Source organism: Aptenodytes forsteri, unplaced genomic scaffold, assembly GCF_000699145.1.
Source record: "Aptenodytes forsteri isolate BGI_AS27 unplaced genomic scaffold, ASM69914v1 Scaffold15, whole genome shotgun sequence".
Classification (NCBI taxonomy): domain Eukaryota; kingdom Metazoa; phylum Chordata; class Aves; order Sphenisciformes; family Spheniscidae; genus Aptenodytes; species Aptenodytes forsteri.
In genome coordinates, this window is record NW_008795129.1 from 2,173,950 (window position 1) to 2,186,489 (window position 12,540).

General features: G+C 37.3%; 1 protein-coding gene across 1 annotated transcript in view; it reads right to left on the minus strand.

The window, feature by feature from the left end:
- Nucleotides 1-12,540, minus strand: part of KAT6B (lysine acetyltransferase 6B) — a 118,888-nt gene that overhangs the window by 52,589 nt on the left and 53,759 nt on the right. The window contains 1 exon segment of the mRNA XM_009277646.1: nt 4,239-4,347. Coding sequence (XP_009275921.1) covers nt 4,239-4,347 — 109 coding nt within the window.

Sequence of the window (12,540 nt, forward strand, 5' to 3'; positions counted from 1 at the left end):
AGATTCTGCCTGCAACTCCCAAGTCCTTGACCCAGAAATAACTAGAGGCTGGAAGAGTGTAAATGGGAATCATCACTACACGTTTGCCATGTTCTTTTACTGTCTTTCCTAGGTATGCACTAGCAGAGACGGCACAGAACTTTTCAGATGTCAAAATACCATATGGTATTGTTCTTCGGTAGCTGATAATACTTACGCTCTTCATTTTGGACACAAATTGACATAGTGCAAATATAACAATAACAAGTAGAGGGTAATGCCTACCAGACATGAAGTAGTAATCAACACAGTTTTCACTTTTAAAAGGGACTCTGTTTAACTACTTTCATAGTTTAACAAACTTCTGTAGTCAGTTAAATGGAGTCACTGTGACCTTCAGTGATTTTACAGCTAGTTTCTTTAAACTTGAAAGAGTTGAAGAGGGAAAGCATGTTTCTGGCTTCAAAATTCGCAGCATTTCAGCTCTAACTGATCTAAACTGAAATCGAGAACATACTATCTTCTCCGTATCCAGAAGCTGATACATCTGCCAAGAGGTTTTCAACACTCGATCAATCTCTAGTTTGAAGTGTTTCAGATGGTAATTTCTCCTGGTTCAATCACTTGACTTTCTTTTAAACCCCAGCAGCATCAATATTTTAACGTAGCACACAAGTTTAACAGATTACTGGAAATTTAGACCTTTGAGAGCTGGCAATTTCCACCAGGAATACATATAGGCTTACTTTAAAATAAAGCTATTAAAAATTAAACGCTTTAAAATTCATTCTTATCCATCCCAGTTAGAAAAGGTTAAGATTTGTGATGCATTGACGCAGCAGAAATAGGTGAGATCAGGAAAGTTAAAACAGAACGTCTCACTCCGTTGTGACTGAAGGCAACTCCTTCAACCTGCCCACTGTTGTTTCCTCATTGTGAATTTGGGCCTTGTTTATTCTTCAAAGGATTTGACAAAACAACTAGTCTTTTAAAAGAACAAGCATTATATCAGTGACAACAATTATGTACAGTGCTAAGTTACATACGCTAGTATCTCCAGTTATTTTTAACTTTTATATAAATGTTTGAAACTAATATGTAAGATAATTCACAAAAAGAAGAACGCCCTTGTGTTTGATAACCTTTTAGGTAGAAAGCATTATTATTTGGGGTGACTTTAGCTATGAGCAGAGAGGATCAGTGCACCTATCTCAGGCATGTAGGAGGTTTTTCCACCTGCAGGTTTCTTAGCAGTTAATTTTATCCAGCTAGCCAACATCCTCCCACAGACGGCAATAATTAAGACAATTCCCATAATCCCTTATTCTTAAAGCATACCCTAAACCTCCTTTATAAAGCAATCTCTGCACAGTCCTTTCCAAACATTTTCTGTCCCTATTCTTCTTGACCTGACTCTGTCATCTTTGTTGTTCTGCTCTCCAGCCTACCCTACCCATCTTTGATTGGTATCCCTCTGGCCTTCTCAGCCTAACATACTATTTGTTTGAACGGACAGCACCCACAGGTATTCTACTTTTAGCTACTCCCCCCACCTTTTTTTAAGTATTTATTATAGTTCCCCAGTAACACAACTTTTTTTCCTCCTCTTTTTGAAACTCCAACTTCCTTTTAAAGTCTGTCAGCAGCAGCTCTTTAATTGCTTCTGCACCTCTCAATTGGGAAAATGGAAGTAGAGTTCAATTCCAGTTCTCAAGTCTATCGATTTTTCAAAATCAAAAGATAGGGAAAAAGGGGCGGGGGGGAGGAAGGGAGAAGAGAAACAATGTTTGCTTTCGTAATAGGATTTTCCTTCTCACATCTGACATCCCTCATCTTACTCCTTTAGAAAAATGCCCTGTGCAAAGTGACATAGCAGTGCATCTCATTTCTGCTGCCCAAATACCACAAAATAAGAGTAATATCAATGAAATGTGCAGATACCCAGATAGTTTCTGCTTTCAGAATGCAGAAGCATTACCTGAAGAGACACAAGCAACTGACACAAAAACATAAAGGAAAGCAGACATGCCAGTAGTGGGCACTGCAATTTAATCTCTGATGAACTGAACAATTTGCTTGTGTGCGCAACATGCAATTTCTTTTATGTTTGTTAGACAGCAAGACCAGCTTTTAGATACACTGCAATGTGCAAAATTACAAATCCAATTACAATAAACCTCCACTTGAGTGAAGTTTTGTTATTTATAAATTGCACTGAGATTGGTTTTTATTTTAGTTAGGCATCAGTAGCTAAAGTTTAACCATCCAGCAATCTGACTGGCAGTCTCAACATTTCATTCTTTATATCTAATACATCTGAGGAACTAATTAAAGATAATTTAGTCTTAATGAGGCAGAGAGAATGTATCAGTGTTAATTCAAATGGAAGCTGATCCATGAAAGTCAAGACTTCCAGTTCTAAAGCGTCTTAGAACTAACCAGGGGATTATGACACAACAGAAGAGTAGTGATATCTAAGCTCACCTGATTAATGTAAACTCTGCATACCAGAGTCTAACCAAGCACAAATCCTATTAAATTTCCAAATATTAGAATACAGATTTGAAAATATAGGAAACTGTAAACCATTAAAGGAAGACAGTTTAAAATCTATGGGGTTTGGTTTTGTGTACTGGGGTGAAAAAGCCACTTCCTTACTTCACTGTTTAATCATTTGCTTAAATATACTTAAAAAATACACTGGCTAAAATACAAAGAATCTGTCCGGGGTGACAGATTCAGAAGCACACAATCAAAAGCATGTCCTGATTAACTGGAAACACATTTTTGATCCACACTCTTTTTACTCAAGTACTTATGTAGCTATCACAGTACCCAAGACAGACTATCTTCAGTACACCTACAAAATGATGATATACATGAACTGAATTCAAAAGACACCGAAACAATACTTTCACTTCCAGCCTTCTCAAAAGCAGTGCTGGCTTATGCAGACCCTACCGTTTCTCTAATCATTTCCCTCCCGAGCACCTCCCTCTTCTTTCTTGTGGCATAGAAGCTGCTATGGCTCTGCAGTGAACTGGACTGGGGAACTGATCAAACTTCTTGTCTTTCAACTACATTTGTTCCTCAATCCAGTTTATACGCAACCAGGTGCCAGCACAAAGGAGTAGCACCAAGCAGTTGGATGTTGCAGCCTGTGACTTTAAGCAGCACTGCTATTTTGTCTTTGAGCTGAGATGGGATGGTCTACATTTCGAAGTTTTACCAAAAGTACTTCCCAATACAGCTGTAAGCTTATGGGAGCAGAAGTTTTTTTTACTGGCACAGCTAAACAAAAGCAGTCCACTCAACTAACAAACTATACTGGCCAAATAACTCCTCTCCCAGAATAAAGCAATTTCCACAGTGGATTTTTTCAGGATAGCTAAACTGATCAGAGGATTTTCACATCCGGAACTCTACAGTTGCGCCAGAAAAAGCTTTATGGCATAGAGTTGCTAAAGAGATTTGCCCAAGTTTCTTAGCCAAATCCCTCTGTGAATCAGGAATAACCTAGGCCAAGAACACATCTGGTATCATCCACGCACAAGCACTGCGCAAAGCAACAGTGTGCTACAGTATTTCATTTTCAAAACTAACCTAGTTGCTCACTTTAAGGGAAGTGCCTGCATTCAGAACAGCCACATGGAGTCTGCAAGATCTGCTGTAACTCACAGGAGCAAGGTACATATGATCAGTAGAGAGTCACTATCTTGTGCCTGACAAGTAACAGGTGCCTAAAAGCTTTAGTATGTTATTTGAAATATTATTCAGAGTCCCACTTGAGTAACAAAAGAATTTTATTAAAAAAAATGAATTGGATACACAAGGTACACATCAGCAAAGACTGCTACACAGTTTTTATTATTATGATTATTCCTCAGCTCCTGAAACGTTGCAAGTCTGTGCAAGCAAAATTTTGGTTGTCATTTGATGTCACAATGCAAAACTGAGTTTTCAGATCAAACGTAGATCCCAAACAATAACAGAATTCCTGTATTTTACAAGTGTGGTTTCCCTATTAATTTACTCAGCAGATCTATACTTTTGGCATAAGATGAATTCACACCTCTCATTTGTAGTTATCCAGATGACAAAATTTTAGTAAAAAAAGGCTCTTCCACCCCCTGCATTGTTTCAGTTCTCAATCTATGTCCAAAGAGAGGATGACATTCAGAAGTTTAAAATATTTTTAATACCTTGAAGAGAGACCTAAACATAAACATTTCTACTAATTGTAAATTCAACCAACTTACCACTGCTGCCACAGTCTGCACAAGACAACAGCTCTTCTGGTTTTTTTTCACGATTTGATTCTTTCGTTCCCAAACAAAAGCTACATATCGGGATGGGATCAGCTCGTGGCTAGATTTAAAAAATAAACAGACAGAGTTAGCTAGCAAAAAATAATTACCAAGACAAACAACCATTTTACTAACTTTGGAATACCAAAGTTTATTATCTTAACATATTTCATAAATGTTAAGTTGGCCCATAATAAGCAACCTCGTGTACTAATGCATGTAAACCTCTCCAATATGAGACTAGCATTAATAAAAATGACGAAAAATTAGAACTTGGGACACTATTCTTGAACACACAATTTCAACTCCAGAACACAAATCACTTGTTCCGATGTAATAGTGCTCAAAGATTAAGATGCAAACTGGCCTTTATTACAGATGAATATAGTTCCTTTCCACAAGAAAACCAGGAACTTTTACAAAAACTCTCAAATTAAAGACATACTTTATTACTCTTCCATCGAATACAACTCACACCTCCCTCTGAAACTACCATTTTCGGGTAAAAACACTGGATTCAACAGATCAACAGTTATCCATTCCAGTCTGCTGAGTCCCATCAGCTATGATACACAATTGGAATAAACCCATGCAAATCATTCAAAGCAATACACAGAACTTTTCAGAGAAAGACTTAAGAATTCATAAAAATTTACTTTCCGATCTTCCTAATCTGCTATGTGATAAACTATCAGAGATTAAATACCCCAAAACAGTTTCTGCAGTAAATTTTAGAGCTTTAATGAAACCACTTACCTGCATCATCCAAAATATTCATGTATTAATGCCTACATAGAAGTATCTGTAAACAGGTCTGTAACAAATAAAATGATGTGTAACTATTTCTCAAGTGGGATACTCAAATAATAGAGTACCTTCCCAGACTAGCTTCTAACAGCTAGTATCACAACTACTCAAAAACTAAAATAGTTTCTTTCGCAAATTCATAGTTTCCAGATTTAGCTAAACAACACTGTTAGTTTTATATATCAAAGTAATTATTTGTTGTTTTCACCTTCAATTTTTACATTTCTTGCTCTATGCCACAATACTTTGAAAGCTGACAGACTATCTTCACTTGACCTATGAATCTGTATGCCATTACCGTTCTGGGAAGTGGGGAATGCTTGTTTTTAAGGGCATTCTTGAGAAGGCATCAGTTCTGTGTAGATATGCCCTTACACCTCAACACAATACAGAAACACTGAAACTAGGTTTATATTCTTGAGCTTTAGGATCATCTTAAATCAAGCAGCAGATTCCAAAGAATACTGACACCAGCAAGGTAAAGTTGTCCTACCCAGCCAAGAGGAGCACATGTATCCTTATGCCCTAGCCCACAACCACTTGCATATGTGCCCTGAGGCACAGTACTTTTTCTGAAAGCTTAGTCCTCAGAAGGTCTGCCTGCTGTTCATCTCTCCACAATCCAATTATCAGAATATTGACATACTTGTATACCCCAAAGAATACACATAAAAGATGACCAGAGCCAAAGACTTCTCATAAGTATGGAGATGTCTGTTCTCTTCCATAAACTACAAAAGGGAACTGCAATATTACCTTTCTATAACTAATAGGAACAAACATTGTCTGCAGTCCTTAGTCTTACTAAGGCCTCCATTACGGATTATATGGATAGCTAAAATATTAAATTGCTACCTGAACAAAAATAATTGTTGAAGTTATAAAACTGGCAGATTTCCAATTTAGTCATGCTTCAAAAAATTTTAAAAAATTATTGATATTCTTTGTCAGTTTTGGCAGGATGGCATTGAATGAGATCAGTAACTCTATAGGTGGGAAAGGATATACCAATTACCTGCAGAATTTGTCACTTGCAAGTTAAAAACAATGCATATACGAATAAAAGAAAATGAGTTAGTTACTATTCTTGCCAGTAAGATATAATTCAACAGATCTGTCCCATCTTTATACTTTTAAACAGACTTGTATTTGGAACAAAATGATATTAACAAAAAAAAAAAAGCATAAACTACACCCATAATCAGCAGCAGAAAAATGGTCCAGAGCTGTCCAAACACAACTGTTCACTTGCAGCATCTTGTGGATATTTCTTAACTGCTACTTAAAGTTTAATACAGATAATTTTAAAAGAAAGATTATTCTTTTAGTGGAATCCAGTAAAAATCTCCTCTTGGCAACCATACCATTCTCCTTCCCTTTGATATAATAGTGCTTTAGCCATTTCAGAAAGGCTCGCTCTGATAAATAATTTACAAAACATCACATATCATTCAAATCCAGGTCCACAATCTCATTTATCTTTCCAAGATTTTTTTTCTTGCTCTAGGAAAAGACATGGCCATTAGCCAACATTCATTTACTTCCCTATTTCACCATCACCCCCCCCCCCCCCTTTTTTTTTTGTTTTTAACTGAAGGTAAAATAAAGGACAAAGGTTGTTGGCAGTTCAGGGCTACAAAGACTGATGTTCCCATACCAAACCTAATAATAGGGAGCTTGCAAATCCTATCACTTCACACACAAGTTTTCAAGAAACTTACAGGCTCCAGTATATATTTTGAAGCCATTTACATTAAATCACTGTATTACTGGGTCTGATCTCTGAGCTACTGAAAGTTAAGAATACACACATTCTTGTCAGCACAGTAAACAAAACGTGTTTCACACTGCTTCAGCTTGCACAGTCAAAGCAAAACTATATCCATATTGGTAGTAGTATTTCTGGCTCACAACTGCCTCAATTAGGACAAACTAAGTGGGGTTTGGGTTGAGTTTTTTTGATTTTTTGGGGGGTTTTCTGTTTGGTTTGGTTTTTTGACTGGGTCAGAATATAATCCAAACAGAAATGCATCTCCTACCTGTAGCTCTTTTCTTAATCACTAGTTTCTCTTCTAAAATATAGCAATCGAGTATCATTATCTTCTGAAAAACAATGATTAGTCACCAGGAAGGTTATTTCCATTTCATCTCTTACAGGAACTAGTATGCCAGTTATTCAATACTGCAATATTTTATACCAGATGAACCAGTAATATTTTTCTTGTTATTCAACCTCAGTTTAAAAGGAAAATAACTTTTTCACCTAATATTTAAGAACCACATTAATAATTGTGTTACAGAAACTGTAAGACTATGGTGTCTGCTCTGTTACTGAAGATAGGTCTGAATAATGCTTATCCAGTAACATACTATTATTTCAACAGCGCTAATAAGCTGAGAAGAATTTTTCATTCCTTTAATTTTGGGAACAAGGTGAATTACAGGTTTCAAAAGGGTTTAGTTTTCTAGGTCACTAGAAATTGTACATCCAAATTTAAAAGGCTGCCCTGTTCAAGTAACTGTATTTCCAATTGCAGTAGGGGCAAATTTGCAGAAAATTCGTACCTTATGCCAACATGCAGTTGCATTCAGAAACTGAAGCTTCACAAAAAGCAGCCTGGCAATAGGATTTTTTTTTTTCTTTTTTAATATATTATATACCATAGAGCAGTATCGGACCATCAACTCAGCACCTGTAAACAGGTTTTTTTTTTATTTTACTTTCCAATTAGAAATTGAACAATACTTATTTAGGCATTATACTATCCAACTGTCATAGTCAATCAATCCTTTAAAACATCATACATCCAACCACAGTCCGTCAGTCCTCTAAATAGCGTTAAAACCAAGTACCACATCATGGTATTTTTACTGTCATCAGTAATTTTGGCTCAGAAACCCTCGTGATGCACACACTGTGATCATCTGCCCAAGTTTACGTTCCTAGTTTCCTACAGTAAGTAGGAAAGAAAGGATTATGTTGTAAAATACAGTACATAAATTTCTCAAATATATACGAGTTTTAAACAGATTGTGTTACCTTACACTGACAAATGAATTATTAGAATTTGGTAGGAGATACCTTTTTAATCCTGCTACACATACAGTACAAATGTTAAACCAGGAATTATTTTTAAGATTCACAACAGGAAGTCTCAAATATATCCCCCCTTCCCTTCGGGCAAAAATGCAGAGGCAAAATTATTCCTATAAACAACCACTGACTGCAGCTGATCAGAACACTGACGTAAAAAGCTGTGTGAACCAGAAAAGCTATGCAGGTACATTTTCAAGAGAGTGGCTTACTAAAAAGAGTATCACAGACTACTTAGCAGGCCCCAGTCAGAGTCTCCGCTTTAGGCATTGTATAAACCCTACCTCTGACCTCATAATGCACCACCTTCCTAAAAAGGGCACTAAAAAGGAAGTAGTAAGGTCTGCAGTCCAGTTACTCCCAACAAAAATTTGGTATACCATATACACTGTGATTTTTTTTGTGCTGCATAAAAGACCCCACAAACAAACCAAAACTATCAGAACAAGTATCATATCCAAGTGCCCGCCATTAAGTATCTAGAAAGGCTGAAGACCATCAGATGGTCAAGTTCGAAAGCAACTGACTTTCATCAGGAGGGCAATGCAAACCCATTAGTGATTTCACCTCAGTGTGCCTACATATCCTCAACCTGAGTGATGGGAGAAGGAAGATTTCTGAGCTGTTACCCAACCATGGAAAGCAGGAATGCATGAACAGCAGAACAAATCATGGGGATTGGGGGGTGGGAGGAGGAGGGGGCAAGGGGAGACTGCAAGTTGATGCAGCAGGTGAGGTGGAGAAGGATAGCGTCACAGCTCATCCTCTTGCATGCATTTGATACAGGGTAGAAAAAGGAAGGAAGAGCAACCACCCACATAACAAAGGAAAAAAAAAAAAAGAAAATGCATGATTGACATCATTCACCATAAAGAATCTAAAATATCATCCAACTTGAACATCTGGCAGAGCAGAAAGAACAGGGAATTAAAGAGCAGAGATTAGTGTTTCCAGATTTGGGTTACTGCAGTAATTAGAAAAATACATGGGCTACCCAAGAAATAGAGGGTTTCAGGCCTAAGAAGGATGCTAGCCCCATGTCCACAAACTGGCAAGGACTCAAATTATAGCCCCAAAGATGTCAGTGGAGCATTGGATGCTACAGCAACCTTACCTTAAAAAGTTCAGGTTCCTCCCCCACACCCTAATCTTCATTTTAGAATAAGCACACCCCCAAAATGGAATTTCATAACATTTATAGTTTTAAACCCATTTTAGACAATAACTGTGATTATCCTAAGACTGTGTTCACTAAAAATTATACGAATGTGTGTACATTAAATTGTGATTATAGCTTCATCATTTCAGTCACTTCAGAAAACAACAAGAAAAAAAACATGCTTAGTGAGTTTGTGCTACAGATAAAGGCTAAAAATAACAAAAATACTGGTTTTGGTGACTTCAGGAAGTGTTTTGTACTTGATTAAAAAAACCAAAACAAAACATGAGTTTCAGCTATTTAGCATAGTTTACAAGTTCTGAAACATTAAGAACCCACTATCCTTACTGCCTTCTCACAGTTTTCACGTATACTGCAAACCCTGAGATTGGTCCACACAAAAATAATACTAATTTAGAAACAACAACATAGTGCTAGCATTTAGTTAAACTAGTGCGGTTTCCACACTTAAGCAAAAACTTAAAAGCCATTTATGCAACCAGTAAGTGATTTTATTTATTTTAATGAATCACAGCTACCTGTTCTGAGGAACTAACAGGCTTTACCACTGCATAAAATGAATCCTTGATAAAAATTCAGCTGGACGTCTGTACCTTATGCCAGAATTTGTCTGAAAACTCTGGCCCAAAATAACAATTTTTCTCCTACTGTTGTTTCTGTGCTTGTGGAATTTCCATGCTCATCTGACTACATTTGTAATTCCCATTAAATTCCTAAAGCGTTTAGCATGTTCTAACATCCCACTCCCAAAAAAAGTCACACTTAAGTCCTGAAAAGTCTTATTTTTGAGTATGCAAAGTTACCCACAACTATAAATCCCATTGAAAGCAAGGAGATTACTATTTGCATTGCTATAGCACTCTGAGGCTTTAAACAGATTGCCTGAAAACTGTTAGGCATTAGCTGTGTACACACAACTATGGTTCTAAGTGCCAGTCTCATTAAATGTCACACACATTAAAAGAAATGTAAAGTTTCACACGCACGCCCAAGAAATTTAAGTTTGAACAGTAAACCAAAAACCTCAACTGTTCAACATTTGCAACTGTCTCTCAATGCCTTTTCAGAACCGACAACCTGCTGGAAGACACATCCTTATACATGATACACAAATATTAGATCTCTATTATCCTATGAATAGAAACAGCACGCAAGTAATTTCAGGGTTAACAGAATACAGGGGCAAATTTTATTGAAAATGGGAACTGCCACAACCTTCGCTAGGGATCCACTGTTCTGGTCCCAATCTTTACCCTACTTCAATAACTATTTCACCATTTACAGCCTTAGGAAGGACAGAAGCAGCAAGCTTGCTTTCTCAGAATATCTACATTTCACAAAGCACCTTCATGGGCTATCTGCCTTTTTTAGGGTTTTTTTGACCACCACATCATAGTTTGGGAAAAAAAGAGAAGTCTTTGAAAAGGAAATACCACCAGTAGCATCTCTAAATACTGTTTTATAAAAATTAATATTGAAAAAACAAAAACTGAATGAGTGACAGGTACTGGTTTCTAGTTTCAGCTACTAAAGCAGTTGCTCTTGGTCACAGGCAAGGCAAGGTATTATGAGTACTTTCAGGTGCAATCCCCTTACTGCACCCATTTTGTGGGTAAAAAAATTGAGTTTACTCTCCACATCTGGGGGAAAAAAAAAATCCATCACATTTCAGGAACTAGTTATTATAAGGTAAGCTAAACTTTGATTTTAAAACAACTTCTTAATGACAACTGTCCCGTAGGTCCCATGTTAGCTCTACAGTACCACAGAGGTATCACATGGTAAAAAGTACACATTAACTCAAATGGTGGTAAAAACATGCTGACAGGCTGTTACTGCGGAAGTGTGAAAACATTACACCTGCTACAAACCTTAGTGTAGCACCTATACATTCAGAGAGCACAAAGCAAAAGCCAGCACAAGGGCAGTTCCAAGAAAAGAGAACATTCCAGCGTGCCAATTTTTTTATTACACCTTTAAGACAGTAAGTTACATAAAGTGTGTGTTGAAGGAGAACTGTAGTCTGAAGCTTCTCCTCTTTCCCCAAAAAAGTATCTTCACTGCTAGAATAAAGGTTCGTGTTCTCTTTTGCTCTATAAAACCTCTATAAAACTATTTCCTTACTACACAGCGGCTTCCTCTGCTCACATCCCTCTCCTGTACTTTCAAAGGGTATGTCTGTATGGGAATTATGATATACAACGTAACTGTCAGAGGTACGTAAATTACCCAAAACGGAGAAGTTTAAAACCCTTCGTGTCCTCCTGGATTCACACACCCCAAAAGCATCTAACTGCAACAGTGATACTAGATTTCAGAGTTCGAAACGCATTCTTGCAGGTCCGTGACCTCCGCTTTGTGTGCGCACACATAGAGCGATCAGCAGGTGACTGGTGAAGAAGATTGTGAGAGCACACATATAAAGACCATCTCTCATATAATGTTCTTGAATCATCTTGAAAACTGGAAATCTCACTTACATCTTGCACTCCTGATGAGGTGGGAAACTCCTGAAAGTGTGTCCAAATTGGTATATTTCTACAGGTAACAGCAGGAGGGGGAGCACTCTCCCAGCTCAGCCCGTAAGACTACTGTTCCTTAAACAGGCTTAAGAACTCTATTCACCTGAGCACACTAGTCCCCTTGCAAACCAGAGCTGAAGTGATGTGTGCAGAGCATACAGTAAGTTATTCCTAGCTTTTTCATTGTTCTTCAGCTAATAATTCCATGTAATAGCCTTAAAACAACTTTTTTTTTCTTTAAAGCTAAGAGGCGTAAAACCAAAAAACTTGCCTCTTCCTTCCCACCCTGAAAAATATGGCCAAGCCTACAATGCAGACTTGTATGTTTAGAAATTTCTCTCCCAGAGTATTTTAACTAGCTCTTACAGGAAAAGATACCATCTACCTCCCTGGACATGATGCATCCCACCTGAACACAGCTCTCCACATCACTTTGTGTGCCTTACTGTTAACCTCATCAGTCAACAAGCATCACTACAGCTGACAGAACTGAATAGACAAAAAGCTAACCTGCATCTTCATAAACAAGCACTGTAATGAGGAAGACACACATGAAATAGCATACACTACTAGACAGTTTTCTAAATACAGTTTCTATTTTTAAGTTACTGAAAGGAGCATTCCTGCTTCCTCTTCTAAACTGTAAAACAA